The 21,603-nt window shown below is 42.9% G+C and overlaps 1 protein-coding gene across 1 annotated transcript in view; it reads right to left on the minus strand.

Moving 5' to 3' along the window:
- LOC124594073 (piRNA biogenesis protein EXD1-like) overlaps positions 1-21,603 on the minus strand; it is a 145,876-nt gene that overhangs the window by 107,049 nt on the left and 17,224 nt on the right. Inside the window, exon 3 of the mRNA XM_047132423.1 lies at positions 18,819-18,916. Within this exon, the coding sequence (XP_046988379.1) occupies positions 18,819-18,916 (98 nt within the window). The remainder of the gene's footprint in view (positions 1-18,818; positions 18,917-21,603) is intronic.

Genomic DNA, 21,603 nt, shown 5'->3' on the forward strand with positions numbered 1-21,603 from the left:
GCAATGCAGGCTGCTATTCTCCCATGGAGACGATCGTAGAGATGCTGGATGTAGTCCTGTGGAACGGCTTGCCATGCCATTTCCACCTGGCGCCTCAGTTGGACCAGCGTTCGTGCTGGACGTGCAGACCGCGTGAGACGACGCTTCATCCAGTCCCAAACATGCTCAATGGGGGACAGATCCGGAATCTTGCTGGCCAGGGTAGTTGACTTACACCTTCTAGAGCATGTTGGGTGGCACGGGATACATGCGGACGTGCATTGTCCTGTTGGAACAGCAAGTTCCCTTGTCGGTCTAGGAATGGTAGAACGATGGGTTCGATGACGGTTTGGATGTACCGTGCACTATTCAGTGTCCCCTCGACGATCACCAGTGGTGTACGGCCAGTGTAGGAGATCGCTCCCCACACCATGATGCCGGGTGTTGGCCCTGTGTGCCTCGGTCGTATGCAGTCCTGATTGTGGCGCTCACCTGCACGGCGCCAAACACGCATACGACCATCATTGGCACCAAGGCAGAAGCGACTCTCATCGCTGAAGACGACACGTCTCCATTCGTCCCTCCATTCATGCCTGTCGCGACACCACTGGAGGCGGGCTGCACGATGTTGGGGCGTGAGCGGAAGACGGCCTAACGGTGTGCGGGACCGTAGCCCAGCTTCATGGAGATGGTTGCGAATGGTCCTTGCCGATACCCCAGGAGCAACAGTGTCCCTAATTTGCTGGGACGTGGCGGTGCGGTCCCCTACAGCACTGCGTAGGATCCTACGGTCTTGGCGTGCATCCGTGCGTCGCTGCGGTCCAGTCCCAGGTCGACGGGCACGTGCACCTTCCGCCGACTACTGGCGACAACATCGATGTACTGTGGAGACCTCACGCCCCACGTGTTGAGCAATTCGGCGGTACGTCCACCCGGCCTCCCGCATGCCCACTATACGCCCTCGCTCAAAGTCCGTCAACTGCACATACGGTTCACGTCCACGCTGTCGCGGCATGCTATCAGTGTTAAAGACTGCGATGGAGCTCCGTATGCCACGGCAAACTGGCTGACACTGACGGCGGCGGTGCACAAATGCTGCGCAGCTAGCGCCATTCGACGGCCAACACCGCGGTTCCTGGTGTGTCCGCTGTGCCGTGCATGTGATCATTGCTTGTACAGCCCTCTCGCAGTGTCCGGAGCAAGTATGGTGGGTCTGACACACCGGTGTCAATGTGTTCTTTTTTCCATTTCCAGGAGTGTATATACACACCAAGACAATTATGAGCTTACCACGCTACACATGTCACTAACAGTCATTAAATTATTTACTCCCTTCCTTGGCACATTTTGTAATTTGCTACTCCACACACACACATATATATATAGACACACACACACACACACACACACACACACACACACACAAATGCTAGTTTGGGTATTTCAAAATACCATCCACAACACAACAGAAACCATGAGAGTGAATACTGAAACAAGAAAGATGACTGTGCAGAAAATATTATTCTGAGAAAAGTACTATACGGGAGCAGATGATTCCCGAGTTTCAAGTGATCATAAACAAATTACCACACATGTCTATAGGACTATCCTGCCACAGTTATGAATAAAAAATTTTACTGGGGAACCAATATTAAGATTATTTAAGTGCCACCTAAGAAAAGATAGAAGCAGAAAAATTTCTTAAGGTGGCAGATAACAGTTTACATAAAGCAAGCAGAAATCAGAACACAGAAATAAAATGCACTTGCGAATACACCCATATTTAATACATATGAATTAGAACTGAATGAGTATTATCACTGTAATTCAAATATAAAGAGAATAGTAAATTTTTTTCGAAGTATTACGGACATTTTAAAACAGTTGGTATTCGACATCCAAAATCTGTTTAGTAGGCCCTAAAATGGGACAAGAAAAAGTATTATATAATATTGATGCAATAAAGAAATTTAAATCGCTGGACAATTAGCACCCTTTGCAAATTCAGCAAAATAATGTTCATTGGTAATTCCAGCTAATTGCTTTGTAGCTTCATGTTTAGTTTTCTATGAAGTAAAAGGAGAGGAGCAGGGAATCAAAAAGATGAAAGGTGCATTGGCAGAGAGCAGCATAATATGAGAGGGGGTGTGAGTGTGACATCAATGGAAAGGATATGATAGGACAAAAACTGTTATATGGAGGGTGTGGGGAGAGTAAGTTACAATAGGTTAAGGCCGGGATAATTTTGGGACCGGAGAATGTGTTGTAAGCATAATTCCCACCTGCGCAGTTCGGAAAAGCTGGTGGTGGAGTGGAGGATCCAGGTCACCTGGGGTGAGAAGCAGCCATTGAAATCAAGTGTGTTGTGTTCAGCTGCATGTTTAGCCACAGGGTTGGGCAGGTCATGCACCTGAGCCTTCCACTGGCATAAGATCCTCGAGGCAAGGGGCTGGGTTCAGGTGTGACACTGTGATGGACTAGGATGTTGTGGAGGTTGGGTGGGCAATAGAACATCACTTCAGGAGGGGCGCTGTCCCCTGGTCACCAGGCTGTCTGTCTGGAAGGGATGTTTTTGGTGTGCAAGGGAGGGCACTTGTCAACATGCAGGTATTGTTGCCAGGTTTAATATGGACAGAGGTGTGGTTGGAGCCTTCAGAGAGGGGGAGATCAACGTCCAGCAAGGTGGCATGCAAGGTTGAGAAAGACCAGATGAAACAGGTGAGAGAGAAGGTGTTGAGGTCATGAACAAATGAGGATGAGGTGTCTTAGCCCTGGGTCCAGATCATGAAAATATCATTGGTGGACCTTATCTAGTCCAGAGATTTGGTGTTTTGGGAGGCTAGGGAGGTTCCCTCTAGATGGCCCACACTCAATTGGCACAGCCATGCGGGTGCCCATGGCTGTGCTATGGATTTGTTTGTATACCTTCCCTTCAAAAGAGAAGTGGTTGTGTGTTAAGATAAAGTTGGCAAGGTGTATGAGGGATGAGGTAAAGGGGTTTGGAGTCTGAAGAACATTGGAAAAAGATACATTCAATAGGGGAAAGACCATGGGCATGAGGGATGTTAGAGTGTAGGGAAGTGGCATCAACAGTGATGAGTAGGGATCCAAGAGGTAAAGGGGTGTGGATGGTAGAGATTCAGTGAAGGAACTGGTTGGTTTCTTTGATGTGGGACGCACGACTTCGGGCAAATGGATGGAACTGTTGGTAAAAATGGGGGGGGGGGGGGGGGGGGGGGAGGGGGATATTTCTTTCAGTGGGGCCAAAATTACCATCGACAATGGGGTGTCCAGGATTGTTGGGTTTATCGATTTTGGGGAGCATGTAGAAGGTGGCCGTGTGGGGTATGGCAGGTTAGGTGTGGAAAGTAAATGTGAAGATACACGAGGATGAGTGAAGAAATGTGCTCAATAGGAATAATCATAATTATCGTTCGGAAAAATTTGGTGCATGATATGCTGCACCAACAATCCACACAGTCAAGTAGCTTCATTTTGTGCACAGATGAGATGGTTAATACAGTATACCTCAGAAGTCAGAGAGCGTGTGGTTTGGAAATCGAATATAAAACACTGGATGGAAGAGAAGGAATGGTCACTGAGATGAGTAATGTTTTAGGGAATAGTAACAAAGAAAAACATCACAGGGTTATGGGATGACAGAAAAAACTTAGGCAAAATAAAACAATGGTAACCCCAGGCTGGAATATCAAGAATTTTAGGAAAAGAATAAATTGCTACTCACTGTAAAGATGACACATTGAGTTGCAGACAGCCACAATGGAAAGATTGTTACAAGTTTAGCTTCCAGCCCAAAGCATTCTTCAGAATAGAAGAAACACACACACACATTCACATAAGCAAGCACACCTCACACACACACATGAACCCCATCTCCAGCAGCTGTCACGTTGAACAATAGCTGCAATTTGGAGTTGCGCAGGGAAGGGAGAGGGATAGAAGGGAATGGGAGTGGGGAGGGAAGAGCAGTGTCTGGCAGACCACGCAGGGACTACCTGAAGGCATGACAAGCTTGCTAGGCACTGTGCCGGGAGGCTGTGGGGCAGTGAGATGGGGGCAGGGGGGAGGGGGATTGGGGGGGGGGGGGCAGAAAAGGAGAGGAGCAGGGAAGGGGAAAGACAAGCGAGTTGTTGACAGAGGGCAGCACACAATGAGGGTGGGGAACGTGCACAGTGAGGCGGTCACGAGGGTATGTGGACAGGGAGGAGGTGATAGGACAGGGAGGTCATAAACTCTTGTTTGGAGCAAGTGGGAACAGTGTGTTACTGTAGGTTAAGGCTGGGATAATTTTGAAACCAGAGAATATGTTGTAAGAATAACTCCCAATTGCACAGTTCAGTAAAGCTGATGGTGAAGGGGAGGATCCATATGGCTCAGGTTGTGAAGCAGCACTTGTAATCGAGCAGATTATGTTCAGCTGCAAGTTGTGCCAAAGAAGAATCTACCATTTTCTTGGCCACAGTTTGACAGTGGCTGTTGGTTCGTTGTCATACTAATACAAAAAGATATGCATTGATTGTGGCAGAGCTGATATATGGCATGGCTGCTTTCACAGATGGCCTGGCCTCTGATAAGGTATGATACACCTGTGACAGGACTGGAGTAGGAATTTCAGGGTGGATGGGTTGGGCAGGTCTTGTACCTGAGTCTTCAGCAGGAATATGATGTTTGTGGCAAGAGGTTTGGATTGGGAGTGACATAGGGAATGGACTAGGATGTTTTGGAGGTTGGGTGGGTGACGGAACACCACTTTAGGTGGGGTGGGACAGATCTTGGGTAGGATGTCCGTCATTTCATGGAATGATGATAGGTAGTCAAAACCCTCATGATGGATATTGTTCATTTGTTCTTGTTTGGGGTATTATTGGGTGATAAAAGGGGCACTCTTCATAGCTGGTTCTTGCGGTTGGTGGGAGGATTGACGGCGTATGGAGAAAAGTCACGGGAGATCTAGTCATGGGCTAGGTCTGTGGGATTGTGTCTGTTGGTGAAATCCTTGGTGAGACTTTCAGTGTACTGGGCATGGGAGCACTGCAGATATCGCATCCTAGGTGGTCAGGTTGTATGGGACGTACTTTTTGGCGTGGAGGGAGTGGCAGCTGTCAAAATGCAAATAATTTTGGTGGCATAGGAGGGTGCCAGGCAGGTGCCCATGACTGCTGCAGATTTTTTTGTACACCTTCTCTTGAAAGGACAAGTAGTTGTGTTTTAGCAGAAAGTTGGTAAGCTGTATGAGAGATAAGGAAGTGAAGTCTGAAGAACATTAGGAAAGGTAGTTTTCAACAACATTACAACCATGCACATGATGAATGTTGGTGTATTTGGAAGTGGCATCATCAGTGACGAGTACAGTTCCAGGAAGTAAAGGGTGCTGATGATGCTGAGTCGGTGAAGGAAATGTTTGGTATCTTTGATGTGAGAAGCTAGATTTCAGGCAGATGATTGGTGTTGGTCATTGAGTGCTGAAATTCTATCAGTCCCAGGTACAATAACCAGCACATTGGTACAATAAACAACACACTGTTTCCTCTCATCTTACATTTAGCATGTCACAAGCCTTATTGGACATAGGGAAAAGTTTCCCTTCTTCTACCCTGATCTCTTGACATCACTGTTGGGTTTGTGGATGCTGATGAATATGTAGGAGGCATATGAACAGGGTGTCATAGAGGTCAGGGTGAAAATGGATTCATGGCACAGGTAGTGGCAAGGGCTTCAGGCTTTAAGGAGGGGTTGCAAGTTATGTTAGAATTCTGGGATGGTATCACTCTGACAGAGTTTATAGGCAAAGAAGCCAGATAATTGACAGATGTCTTCTGCCAGGTAGTCATCGTGACTTGTAACGACAGTGGTGGAACGCTTGTCTGCAGGAAGAATGATGAGATCAGGATCTGTTTTGTGGTTGAGTATAGCTGTCCATTCTTCTGCTGAAAGGTTTGTTTTCTAGGATGGGACCTGCAGAAGGATGATGAGGTCAGGTTCGAGGTAAGGAATTCCTGGAAGATAACCAGGGAGTTGTTAGGTGGGAGCAAGGGAGGATTGTGATTATATGGTGGTATGAACAGGCAGAGGCAGAGGTCAGTGTTGGTGGCAAAGAAGTGTTTCCAATGCAGGGAGAATAGTCAGTGATAAGTCCAACAGGGTTAAATTTGGGTGCATGGCAAAGGTGAGGAGTTTGAATGAGACTAAAACTTCTGTGGGGCTTGGTTCTTTGGTGGAAAGCTTAACAACAGTGTTCTGAGAAGGTTTTGGCTCTGCATTTAGTGGAGTAGCGAGTTTTGAGGTATGTGGCAGGTTGAAAATGTCAGCTAGGCAGGGTCTGGGGGGCTATGACACATTGACGAGTAGGAATAATATAATTATGACAGGGATTGGATAGTGGTGCAGTAGGATGTCAGAGGGTTGGATAACTTATACAAATGCTGTCTGCTTCACACCTCAGGCCAACTGGATCTGCCACTACACCACCAGCTTTTCCAAACTGCACAGATGGGAGTTATGGTTACAACACATTCTCTGCTCCCAAAATTATTCTGGCCTTAACCTATGGTAACTGGTAATTTACTCTCCCCACACCGTCCACACAACAGTTTTTGTCCCGTCGACTCACCCCTGTTCACATCAACCTGACACTAGCCACTCTTATTGTATGCAGCTCTCTGCAAACACACATTCCATATTTTCCCTTCCCTGGTCCCTTACTTTTCTGCTCCCCAACTCCCTACCTCATAGCCTCCTGCACTGTGCCTAGAAGGCAAGTCATGCCTTCAAGCGGTCACTGCATGCTGTGGCAGACTGCGTTCTTCCCCCCCCACCCCCCACCCCCACCCTCCCTCTCCCCACTCATTTACTGCTATCCCTTCCCCTTCCCTGCCTCACACCAAATTGCTATTTGCTATTTTCATTCAACATGACTGTTGCATTCCAGTCACAGCTGCCAGAGATCCAAATGTGTAATATTCTTTCCATTGTGCCTGTCTGCAACTCAACGTGTTATCTTTATGATAAGTAGCAATCTATCTTTTTCCTAAAGTTGTTGATATTCCAAAGTTGACTTTCCATTGTTTGTTGTTAGTCTCGGTTTCACCTCTTTTTTGATAACTATAACTATCCTACCATTTCACATTAAACATATTAATGACTATTACACAAGTCTTTTACGCACTAGGACACTCATTATCAGAGATAGTGCAAGTTTCTTTAAATTAATTTTGCTCCTTATCTGCTAAACGAGCCATCGATTCTCTTGTACCAGTGATAACACTAATTCCATATACTGCAGCAGCGGCAACACAGCCTGCTTGACACACTGTTTCCTCTCATCTTACATTTAGCATGTCACAAGCCTTATTGGACCTAGGGAATAGTTTCCCTTCCTCTACCCCTGATCTCTTGACATCATTAAAACCTTCTTTAAACCACCACATAAACGATCCTCTAGTTCACTGTGCATAAAAAATATAAATAACTAAATAAAAATGAATAAATAAAAAATTGTTTGTCTCAATTCATAATAAGTGTGTTACCCTGTATCACCTGATTCATCTCCTGGCTTTACCTGTGAAAACAGATTGTAATTACCACAATGTGGCACGGACAAAAGAAGGGCTTCAGCAAGAAAAAAACAAATGAATCTGGATAGAAGGAAAATAGAACACTCCTGTCAGAGAAGAAAGAAAGAAAATATAAGATTAAATGTGTTAGAATTGAAAAAATAAAGAAGTTAGATCTCCAAAGACTGATTCCCATCTCACCTCAAGATGCCCACCCTGAAGGGTTCTTCACCGAGACAGAGGAGGAAGCAGATTGTTAGTTATACTATACAGAACAGACGTCTCAGTTTCATCCATACACGCCCTGAAAATTAATCCTAACAACACCCCTATACAAGGTGAATAGAGATTGGGTAACCACTTGTTCGAAGTATTAAATTTTTGTTGTCGATCTGTAAGAGTGTAGTCAATGACAGCATTTCTCACAGTAAAAAGTATATATGATGCATAATATTCCCTCTCAGTCATAAGTACTTCTGTACTTAATGACTTACAGTACTTATGAATAAATTACATTACCAAACATACCCTTTAAAAGATATACAAAAACCAACCATTATTCATAAAAGGAAAGAATACGATGCAATTCATACATACAGAACATATAAAAGCACATTTTCTACATTCAAATAGAGCTTGTAAAATAAAAATTTTATTGCATTCATGGGTTTTGTGTGCTTGAGCACACATGTTGTTTATAATCATATATTTAATAATATATATAGGGTGTTCATTTTAACTGAAGGCACTGAAATATCTTGAAAACTACACATCAGATCAAAAAAAGTTATAATTCCAATTTGTTTGTCTCAGAGTGTGACATCCAACGATACCACACTCGACCCCCTCACCACAGTTCGTGTATGGGTAGTGGGGCACAACTTCGGAATCTTCTATGGGATTCATATTTTTTATTGCAGGTTATAATTCTACAGCAACATCTACATAAGTCTGAAGCATTTTCTTTGTTTTGCCACAGTGCCACCGTAATTGGAGGAATAGAAATGGGTACACAAATGTAATTTACGATATGCTACTCAATGGCCCTTAAATATCCAGTGACACGTGGGACCCCAACTCCATGCAGCAAGGATAGGACACACCAGTATTTCATAACATCTGATTGGGAACCCCATTCACAGCATTGTATTCCTCTGACATATTCAATATGGGACTACTCGATTTGCCTGTGGCCATAGCTGGAGGTGAATCCTACTCTACTTTTCCAATTAGAGTAAGTGTTCAAACACAGTAACATCAACTTTAATATACCAGTGGGGATTTTTCGGAATGAGATTTTCACTCTGCAACGGAGTGTGCACTGATACGAAACTTCCTCGCAGATTAAAACTGTGTGCCGGACCAAAACTTGAACTCGGGACCATTGCCTTTCGCATGCAACTGCTCTACCATCTGAGCTACCCAAGCATGACTCACGCCCCGTCCTCACAGCTTCACTTCTGCCAGTACCTCATCTCCTACCTTCCAAACTTTACAGAAGCTCTCCTGCAAACCAGAGCAGGAGAGCTTCTGTAACGTCTGGAAGGTAGGAGACGAGGTACTGGCAGAAGTGAAGCTGTGAGGACGGGGTGTGAGTCATGCTTGGATAGCTCAGATGGTAGAGCACTTGCCCGCGAAAGGCAAAGGTCGCAAGTTTGAGTCTCGGACTGGCACACAGTTTTAATCTGCCAGGAAGTTTCAGTGGGGATTGTTTACACTTCAGTTATTCTGGTCAACACTACTGTGGTTTGTGAATGTACACCCATCGGAAAATAGTACATTGGCAAAGAACATGGGGTCATTTGCATTTGTTGACATTCCCATTCATAAAACATTACCCAGTTATGGAAATCAGTGCAATGAAGTTCTTGATGCAGTAAGACTCAGTGTGGACAATACTTATGACAATGCTGTATTGTGATAATGCTATCTATAGACATACCTGGACCGATGTTTAATTGCCAGGTGCTTATCCATGGCTTGTGGTGGCCTGCCACTACTACAGCTATTTCATTATCTTCTTCTGTGAAATGTATGCTTTGGTTCCCTTTGCTGGTCTTTATGCTGCCATCAGACATAATGGCATTCACAACCTTGTAAATGAACGAATGAGAGTGAGCTTTCTCTGGAAAATGTTCAGCATATGAGGCAACAGCAGCCTCAACATTTATGCTGCATTTTCCATAAATCTCAAGATCATTTCAATTTTTCTTCTGCAGTTGCAGAACTCACCATCCACTTGCACTCCACTCCAGGTGATACGTAGGTGTACAGGCAACAAACACTGTGTAAGTATTGTAATGTCTAGAGCTGCTGCTTGTCCTACATCTGCACAGTACGTGAGCTCCAGTCACAGTGTACTACTCATTATGACATGTCGTAGTTCACTATACAGAAACAGTAGCAGGTCGAGTAGTCCCCTGTTCGATATGTTAGAGGAATACGACACTGTGAATGGGGTTTCCAATTAGAAGTTATGAAATACTGGCCTGTCCTACAGTCACAGCATGGAAATAGGGTCCCATGCACCCTTGCATATTTAAGGGCCATTGTGTAGCATGTCGTATGTAATGACTGTGTACCAATTTCTGATCCTCCAACTACAGTGCCATCTGTGACAAAACAAAGAAAATGTTTAAGGCAAAAAGGATGTAGACTTTGCCATACAACTGTAATCAGCAATAAAAAACGGGGGTTCTGATTGAAGATTTCAAAGTTGCATCCCCCCTACCAATGCACGGGCTGGAGTGACGGGTCAAGTGTGGTATCACAGGGTGTCTACCTCTGACACAAAAAAATTGAAATTATAACCTTTTTTTATCCTCTGGGTAGTTTTTAAGGTATTTCAATGTCTTTAGTTAAAATGAACATCCTGTATGTCCTCTATGCTTCAATATCAAATAACATACCTTTCTCACTCCCTTCAAAAAAAATTCTGACCTAATCATTCTACCTTCAGACAAAGGTGCCACAACTGTTGTTATGAATCACAGTGACTACTTTGCAGAAGGCATCTCCTAATTATCTGACTGCCCCGCCTTTAAACTCTGCCAGAGCAATCCTATTCCAGAAGTTCAACACATAACCTACAATCCCTGCTTAAAAACTTGGGCCCATCTCAGAATCTCCCCCTTGAATCCATTTCTCTACTCACACCTATGATACCCCTCATGGCAACCTTCTACATATTCCCCAACATCCACAAGCCCATCAATTTTGGATACCCCATTATTGTTAGTTATTGTGCTCGCACTAAAAGACCTTTGGCACTCACTCACCTATGCCTCTAACTAAGCACCCAAAATCTAGGCTCCCAGATCAAAGATATCAAAGGTATACAAACACATCCATAGCACAGTCATGAGCACCTACATGGCACCCTCCTACACCAACCTATTTTTAGGTATCTAGAGGAAACCGTTCTATCCTCCCAGAACCCCAAACCTCTGGTCTGGTTCAAGGTTCACTGATGACCTCTTCATGATCTGGACTAAGGGTCGAGACGCCTTATCATCATTACCACAACCTCAAAAACTTCTCTCCTATACATTTCATCTGGTACTCCTCAACCCAGGGTGTCATATGTCTGGACATTGATCTCCTCCTCTCTAATGGCCCTATCCACACCTCTGTTCACATTAAACTCATCAGCCACCAACAGTATCTGTGTTTCAATAGCTGCCATTCCTTCGACACCAAAAAGTCCCTCACACACAGCCCGACCACCCTTGGACACTGTATCTGCAGTGACAAATACTCCCTTTCCCAGGATGCTGACAGTCTCACAAAGGCCTACTCTGACAGCCAGTATCCCCTGGACCTAGTCCTTAACAAGATTATTAAAGGGACAGATTGCTGCTCATCGAAATTTTCTGTGTCACTTCCCCACACACCAATCCCCCACCAACATCTGAACCCAGCTACAGAGGAAAGCCCCCTTTGTCACTCTGTACCACCCCAGATTTGAACTAGTGAACAACATCCTTCATCAGGGTTTTGATTACCTATCACCCTGTCCTGAAATGACAGAAATCCTACCCAAGATCCTTCCCACCCCTCCCAAAGTGTATGCTGTCACCCACGCAAACTCCATAACATCCTAGTCCCTTCCCTATGTCACACTAAACCCCAACTCATCACCACAAGCATCATATCCCTGTTGAAGACTCAGATACAAGGCCTGCCCAATCCACCCACCCAGCATTTCCTACTCCAGTTCTGTCACAGGCTTATCCTACCACAGCAGAGACAAGGCCACTTGTGAAAGCAGCCATATCATATACCAGCTCCGCTGCAATCATTGCACACCATTTTATACTGGTTCGACTACCAATCAGTTGTTCATCAGTTCAAATGGCCACCACCAAACTGTGGCCAGCATCATCGTAGATCACTCTGTGTCACCACATGCAGCTGAATATAACATGCTTGATTACAATGACTGGTTTACAACCAGAGCCATCTGAACCTTCCCCTCCACCACCAGCCTTTCCGAATTCGGTAATTGGGAGTTATCCTCACAGCACATTTTCCGCTCCAGAATTATTCCAGCCTTAACCTAAGTAACCTTCTGTCCCCATATTCTCCACTTAACAGTTCCCACCCCATCTGTCCTACCACCGCCTGTCTGTCACATACCCTCAACACGACCCTGTTTTCAGTCCCCACCCAAATTGTGTGCCGCCCTCCGCCGATGTTCCTGCCCATCTTTCCCCTTCCCTGCTCCTCTCCTTTTCCACTTTTCATTCTTTCCTGTAGTCCTGCATGCTCCTCCAGACAGCACTCTTCTCACTCCCCACCCATACCCTACTATCCCTCCTCCTTCCCCGTCTAACTCCAAATTGAAACTTTTGTTCAATGTGCCAGCTGCATTTCAGTCCAAGCTGCCAGAGTTAGCAGTCATATGGTGTGCAGTGTGGTTGCTTGTGTAAATAGTCTTTTTGTTGTGCCTGCATGCAACTCACCATCATGTTCCTTAAATGCTGCCTAAACCATGGAATTGTCCTCTCCTTCTCCCCAATGACCTAACCATAAAAATTCCTTTCTCTGGATCACACCACTCATCCTCCTTTCAAAATGACATTTACCTTGTCACATTCCATCCATCCCTGGCCCTCACAAACCTGGTACTGCAAAAACACATCTCCATGGCACAGGCTTTCTAAAATCACCTCTGCTCCCTCTGCAAAATACTGCTACTGTGCAATCATTGCTACATACATCACATCACTGAAATTGAATCCCTCAGTATCCAGCACATGGAGGAACATTCTCGACACCATTACCATAAGTTATCCAACACTGCTGACATCCTACTGCCACCATGGTGAAGCACTATCCACCCCCTAATCTACTCACAGTGTTCCTCCTTTCAACCCCTCATTGCATCCAGACACTGCCTAGCTGACCTTTTCAACTTGACATATCCCCGAAAACTTCCTGCCAACACTCCACTAAATTCAGAAGTGAAACATACCCAGAACACTCCTGTTAAGCTTTCCACCTAAGTTCTCAGCCCCATAGTCAAATTTAACAATGTTGGCCTTGTCAAAGACCTATTCTCTTACTCCCGATCCCTGCAATGGAAACGCTTCTTTGCCACCAGTTCCTCCAACCAAAGACAACCTAACACCAGCACCGAACCTGCCCCTGACCCCCCACCCCCACCACCCAGTGTATACTAACACCCAACTGCAATCCTCCCCCCTTCCACCTAACAACCCCTTGGCCATCTCCCAGGAAATCTTTACCTCCATCTTGGCCTCACCACCCTAACCCAGGTCTGTTCCTAAGAACATTAACATTTCAGCAGATGAAAGGACACACATACACAACCTCAAAGCAAATCAGGAGTTAATCATCTTATCTGCAGACTAAGGTTCCACCACTGTCTTTATGGAACAGACCTCCTGGTGAAAGGCATCTGGTCATTATCTGACTCCTCCACCTATAAACTCTGCCAGAGTGATCTCATCCCAGAAGTCCAACATAATTTCCAATCTCTGCTTAAGACCTTAGGTCCTTCTCAGAACCTCTCCCCTGAATCCATTTCCCTTCTCACTCCTATGATACCCCACACACCCACCTTCTACATGCTTCCCAACATCGACAAACACAACAACCTAGGACACCCCATTTATCTGGCTATTGTGCCCTCACTAAAAGAATTTTGGCATTCAGTCACCAACACTTCCAACCAACTGCCTGAAATCTGGCACCCCACATCAAAGATACCAATCACTCCCTTCACAACTCTCCACCATCCCCACCCCTTTACTTCTTGGATCTCTGCTCATCACTGTTGATACAACCTCCCTATGCATCAACATCCCTCATAAGTGTGGTCTTGCTCCTATTGAACACCCCCTCTCCAACATCCTTCACACTTCAAACCCACTACCCCATCCCTCATACATCCAACCAACTTATCCTAACACACAACTACTTCTCCTCTCAAGGGAAGTCTTTTCTTAATATTGTGGATTGACAAAAAACATAGTAGTGAGCTTAACAGAACATGGGAAGCTACTTTATAATACACAGAGCAAATATTCGTCTAAAGTACATTCACTCTTCACAACTTCCACTTTGTCATCATTTTTGTGGTAGGCAGACTATGAACACCTTGATAATAAAGAAACATAAACATCGTAATTGAATAAATAGATCATTGGTGAAAAACCTTTTGACAACATGTGCATAAATGTTAAGCATAATTAAAGGGAAAATCAATATAGAAAGGATAACCTGAGAGAAGGTTTGTTATTACACAGTTCAACATAATATATGTGAGTTAAGCACTGCAATAAGCATAGCCTGAGTGGTAGAAAAGAAGGAGTCAGGAAAAAATGCATTTAAAATAACCAGGTAAATTCAATATGCTATGGAAAACTTCATCATTGGAAGTTAAAAAGTTAAGGGTTAGAAGCTATGCACACCGTTACAAAATTTTTAATGTGGGATGGACCCAAGTTTCTGTAGGTTTGGGAGAGAGGAATGTTAGGTGAACTCAGAAAAGGGAGAACACAATGAAAATCAAAATTCAGAAAATTTCAAATTGTCATGGGTTAACCTCTAAATATACTGATTGTGTTGGGCATTCGTAAACCTTGGTGAAGAGAACTGATTACAAACTGCAGCTTGGTTACATTATTTCTCAAGTGAAGACTGACATCATACTCATTCAACAGAACTAGATCTGAAAATCTGCTCACAAAGTACTTCCAACACTGAAACCACATACATCCCATGGTTGTATGTGTGCTGCTGTCAAGTCCTCTGGGATGACCAGGTGAACAAGTTTCCTGTCCTTGGGGATGACATTCAAAATAGTTTTTTCATGCTGACCACCCAACTTCTCATATTTTTAAAAGAAACTAAAGATTAATGGAGATTTTGAATCGAGAATTCAAGAATCTCTTTTTGAAGCTCCAAATGTCCTTATGACAGCATCAAAATCTGGCAAACAAACATCTGACCAAGTCAAAAGATATTTGAAAGATGTTTTCCTTCTGAGTGAGGGAGAAAAATCTGTATTACTGTTAGACTCTTTGGGGATGGTGGAATGTGAAAGAACCATTTAGAATGTCATACCTGAGGAGAACGAATGTGGTCATCTGATGATTCCAAATGTATCGATGGCATAGGTACAGCCATGGGATATACACAGCTTTTGATGTTGGAAGAATTTTGTGAGAAGAATTTCAGATCTAGTTCTGCTGAATGATTATGGTGGTATCAGTTTCCACTTGAGAAACAATATAATAAAGCTGCAGTCACTAGTACATAATCCATTCTCTTCATCAAGACCTACCAATGTACTGATTGGTATACATCAGGATATTTGGAGGATCACCTATGACAATTTGAAATCCTGTTGAATTTTGTTTAATACTGAGTTCCCTGTTGTATATACTATGTGAAGAAATTTCATTGATTTTAGGTGCATGGTGTAAAAAAACATTAAGCTTTAAGAATTTCTTTACAGTTTAAAATTACTGGAGTAATTTTGCACCATAATAATGATTACTTATTATTTTCAACCAACAATAAACATCTGTGAAATGGTAAACCAAAAACATCAATGTAAAAAATAAAATAACAATTTAAAACATAAAACAAAAATCAGTAAAATCAATAATTAGAATAATAATAAGTTTCTAGATATTTTAATTAGGTAAACTGAAAATCTCCAGCAGGACATTGTGTACAGTTTGTTTTCCAAAAATGGTAATTCGGAAACCAGCATTATTATACATGGATGTATATGTCTCACAAGCTTCTATAATTTATGTTATAACAAAAGTTTTCGTTTTTCAAAATAAATTAATGGTGGTGGGATATTTTGCAAAATTTCAAATTATTCCAAAAGCTGATTATTCAGTTTTCAAGAAAGTTAATTATATTTCAAAGATATTCCCTTTCAACCTAACATGCCAACTGACATTTTGAGGTGTGTTTTACACATTAAAAGTAAAAATAGGCATAAACAAAAAAACATGTTGTATTATTTTGCCCTCACTATACATCCACCACATTATGTCAAAATTGTTTACTTACACTATGTGCTCAAAAGTATCCAGACACCTGACTGAAAATGACTTACAATTTCATGATGCCCTCCATCGGTAATGCTGGAATTCAATATGGTATTGGCCCACCCTTAGCCTTGATGACAGCTTCCACTCTCGCAGGCATATGTTCTATTAGGTGCTGCACTGAGGGGAAGTATCGATGTCGCTTGGTAAGGCCTGACACGAAGTCAGCAATCCAAAACATTCCAAAGATGTTCTATAGGATTCAGGTCAGGACTCTGTGCAGGCCAGTCCATTACAGGGATGTTACTGTCATGCAACCACTTTGCCAAAGGCCATTGTCATGCAACCACTCCACCCAAGGCCGTACATTACGAACAGGTGCTTGATCATGCTGAAAGGTGTAATCACCATCCCTGAATTGCTCTTCAACAGTGGGAAGCAAGAACGTGCTTAAAACATCAATGTAGGCTTGTGCTGTGATAGTGCCATGCAAAACAAGGGGTGCAAGCCCCCTTCATGAAAAACACGACCACACCATAACACCACCGCCTCCGAATTTTGCTGTTGGCATTACACACGCTGGCAGATGACATTCACCGGGCATTCGCTATACCCACACCCTGTCATCGGATCGCCACATTGTGTACCATGATTCTTCACTCCACACAACATTTTTCTGCTGTTCAGTCATCCAATGTTTATGCTCCTTACACCAAGTGAGGCATTGTTTGGCATTTACCAGCATGATGCGTGGCTTATGAGTAGCTGCTCGACCATGAAATCCAAGTTTTCTCACTTCCCGCCTAACTGTCATAATACTTGCAGTGGATCCTGATGCAGTTTGGAATTCCTGTGTGATGGTCTGGATAGATGTCTGCCTATTACACATTGTGACCCTCTTCAACTGTCAGCAGTCTCTGTCAGTCAACAGATGAGGTCAGCCAGTACACTTTTGTGCTGTACATGTACCTTCATGTTTCCACTTCACTATCACATTGGAAACAGTGGTCCTAGGGATGTTTGGGAGTGTGGAAATCTCATGTACAGACATAAGACACAAGTGACACTCAATCACCTGACCATGTTCGAAGTCCATGAGTTCTGTGGAATGCCCCATTCTGCTCTCTCACGGTGTCTAATCACTACTGGGGCCGCTGATATGGAGTACCTGGCAGTAGGTGGCAGCACAATGCACCTAATATGAAAAACATATGTTTTTTTGGGGTGTCCAGATACTTTTGATCACTTCGGAATGTTCTGTTGTAAGGTCTCATAGATTTGCTTTTAATGGTACTTTTTTTGTTCGTAGTTTCAGCTACTTTTAGGAAGAATTCTTTGGATTTAGTGATCACCAATTTGAATTTGATACCACTTTTCTCACTATGGCTGTGGGTTGATTTGCATAATGCTTTGTTTCACTATTTTTGCTGATACTGTGAAGAATTCCATATACTACTTTTAGTCTTGATTAAAGCTAGTCTACTCATCTACATTAAATAAAAGTTCTACAAAAATGAAACAATGGAAACTCCAGGTAGGAGTATCAACAATGTAGGAAAAGACAGATCGCTGCTTATCATAACATAAAGAAGACATGTCAAGTTGCAGACAGTCGCAATTAAAAAGATACTTACATAAAGCTTTTGGCTGCATCCTCCATCAGTGAAAGAGAGACATGCAGGATCCACACACACAAGTAAGCACACCTCACACTCACAAGACTGCCAACTCCAGCATCTCAGGCAGGAATGCCATTTCAGCCCAAGATGCTGGACCTGGCAGTCATTTGTGCATAAGGTGTGCTTGCTTATGTGTGAGAAAGGTGAATGTCCCTCTCTTACTGATGAAGACTGTGGCCATAAGCTTGATGCAAGTGTCTTTTAATTGTGCCTGTCTGCAAGTTTGTGTGTCTTCTTTAGAATAAGTTCTTGTTAAATAAAGTTCTCTCCTCCTGGCGAAAAATACTTTGATCCCAAACATTAGTCTAAGCTGCCACCATAAAAGTCCCTCTCACTTTGTAGAAGAAACTTACTGTAATGATATCGACTGAAGCAATTCAGGAAAAAACATTAAAAAGTACAAAGCTTTAGAAATACTATAAAAATGGAGATCAACTGAAAATTATAGCATCCCGAAATAAAATTGTATAAGAGAAAATACATCTGCATTTAATTAATTCAATCCGAAGTGAAACATTATCTCACAATATTTCTTCTTCTTCCTCTCCTCAGTAATCACAGGCCCTGTAGACCAGGCACTGCACCATCGATCTGCATCCACTGCCTTCTATCTCTCGCAGTCTCTCTCTACCCTGCGGAAATTTCTAATGCTGCGATGTCCTTCTCTATGCCATCTTTCCACCTTTTACGATGTCACCCCAATGGTCTTGTTGCCTCAATAGTTCCGTCAAAGGCTTTTTTGGTGATTCTGTTGTTTTCCATTCTAGCCACATGTTCAGCCCATTGCAGTCTCCTTCTTTTTAATTTCTGGATGATAGTGGGTTGCTCCATTAGCTGATAAATTTTATTGTTCTTTTGAATTCTCCACACGCCATTCTCCAACACTGGTCCCCAGATTTTTCTCATTATTTTTCTTTCGAAAACATTCAGTTTTGCAATAATTAAATGTAAAAGATTTACATGCCACTAACACATGGAAAATTGAATAAGAATAGAGAGTATAATACATTCTACCAAGCACATATTGTGGGACGACATAACATACAGACCACAGCTTCGAATGTTTCAGCATCATCCACAAAAATGTACTTCTCTGTTACAACACATAGTCTCCTGATTGTATCATCCAGCTTCTTTAAAGACTTCCCTGGGAAATAAGAAGAACACCATGAAAATAGGTGTTTTAGGCTCAACAAGCACATGTAAAATGTTTATAGCAACCAAAATCAACCAATGCTTATTGTATTATACTGTGAAATATATTTAAGGATGAAGTAAATAAATTGATATATTGGAGATAAGCATGTAGGACTGATGGTGTTACAAGTGTATCACATATAGGTAGTTGAAAAAAATAATATTTTGAAATGATCTATAAACGGTGGTAAGTCAACAAAACACTGACACACAGAATTCATGGTATCCAAACATCTTGGTGTTCACATTCATTACAGTAACTTAAAGACAGAATTGACTGCACCATTATTACATCACAACTATGCTGCAATGTGTATTCAAAGTAAACAAAACGGAGCAACAAAAAAGTATTATTCACTTTATGTATTTACGTTTTTGAGGTGTTGGCCGAACAGTGAGTTGCCGAAGTAAGGCTGGTACCTCAAAAAATACAGTGTATCCACAAGAGAAGACATTGGAATGTACCTGCAGTTGTGAATATGGAAAATCATCAGCTGTATAACGTAATGACAACAACAAAAATTTGTGACAGACCAGGACTCAAACCTGCATTTCACTCTTATAGCAAGCAGTCGCCTTAAAATTTTGCTATCCAAGCACAACTCACAGTCACACCCAAACTTCCATATGTCGCCAGTCATGCATCTACAACCTGTACCGAGCAAGGTGGTGCAGTGGTTAGTGCACTGGACTCACATTTGGAAGGACAATGGTTCAATCCCGCATCTGGCCATCCTGACTTAGGTTTTCCGTGATTTCCCCAAATCGCTCCAGGCAAATGTCAGGATGGTTCCTTTGAAAGGGCACGGCCGACTTCCTTCCCCATTCTTCCCTAATCAAATGAGACCGATGACCTGGCTCTCTGGTCTTCTCCCCCAAACAACCCAACTACCCCCCAACAACTTGTACTTTCTGAACAGGGGAGACATTTTACGTGAAAGTCAATTCTCTGGTTTCAGCAGATAAATACAGTACTGCAGTTCCTGTGTTATTCTGAATTATGACACAATGAAACAGGCACTGTGATAACTACAGTCATTATGAAATACATGAAATGTATTTACAGTTGTGAACATTGACAACCATCAGCTGTATAATGGAATGACAACAACAAAAATTTGTGGCAGAGCAGGACTCAAATCTGATTTTTCCTTTTATCACAAGTAATCGCCTTACCATCTGGCTATCCAAGCACAACTCATAGCCAGACCCAAACTTCTATATGTCATCAACCATGTGTTTACAACCTGTACTTGGACATCTATTATGTACATTCTCATACAGGGGAGACATTTTACTTGACATACGATATTGCAGTGGCTGTGTTGTTCTGAATTATGATGCAATGTTCCTTCAGGCATGCATGAACATCTGAAGCAACAGGCACTGCAGCGACTACAACCATTATGAAATACATGAAATATATTCACACTTGCGAATACAGACAACCTTCAATTGTATAATGGATTGATGACAATGAAAATTTGTGCCAGAGTGGGACTCTAACTCCAATTTCCCACTTTCTGGTCACCTTACTATTTGGATATCCAAACATGACCCACGGCCAAACCCAAACCCAGTTCCCTTGTCCGGTATTGGCGGATAAATACGATATAGCTGTGTCTGTGTTATTCCGAATTATGGTGTTTCTTTGGCACATGCATGCATGTCCAAAGTTGTTCAGTTTCAGGTGCAGCATAATAAATGTCAAGTTACTCAGTGTACAACAGATGACAACCTTCCTCTAACAGCAAGCAACACTGCCACAAGTTGCTGCACCTTAATTTCTCCCATTCAGTAGCATGGAAGAGAAATGGTTGGAACATCGTGCACAGTTGGAGGTCCACTTCGCTGAATACACCATCACAAGTATGGTATGCACTGCACTTTTACTGTTGATGGTCAGTGCCAGCATGTATTGCATGTGCTTAAAATTGTGCCCCAATTCTCATCCCAAGACTACCAGTTACGACAATCTGATTCAGCTGCCGAATGAACATTATGAGAGTCAGGTGCATGTCACAGCAGTAAGGTTTAAATTTTCCCAGCTCAAGAGGCAGACAGCACAAACGTTCAAATACTGGATTCCTGAAATCAAGAGGGCTAACAAGACATTGCAGGTACAAGTGTTGTTGTGTACTATTTTAAAATTGCTGTATCCTTATCAAAAACAGCACTGTCTACTTTGGAATCTCAGACTATTGTGGACTCAACTGAAGTTCATTTTGAGGCTCCATGTATTTCTGTTATTCAAAGTGCACTTCACAGTCTAAAGTTAATGCCAGTGTTAATAGGGCTCAGACAAACAGTAAACATAGAGGTAAGAACTTTCAGTCTCCTGGTACTATGAGGAAGTCTTGTCCTCAACGGTTTTCTAATCATGACCAAAAAGCTTGTTCATATCATGACGCAAAATGTTTCCAGCTTGGAAAGCAAGGTCATATTCAAACAATGTGTTTTACAAGGCAACCCAAGCTCGAGTGCTGGCTGATGTCATGCAGGCACACGGTCGCAGCATTGCTATCAACAAGTGTAGTCTGTAATAGTGAGACCCCTAAAGAGCTTGTACTTTTCGGATCATGGAACTCTTTTGCTGCTTTCCATAGACAGGAGAGCAAACATTTTGATCAATTATGA

The sequence above is a fragment of the Schistocerca americana genome, chromosome 2 (genome assembly GCF_021461395.2).
Source record: "Schistocerca americana isolate TAMUIC-IGC-003095 chromosome 2, iqSchAmer2.1, whole genome shotgun sequence".
NCBI classification, from domain to species: domain Eukaryota; kingdom Metazoa; phylum Arthropoda; class Insecta; order Orthoptera; family Acrididae; genus Schistocerca; species Schistocerca americana.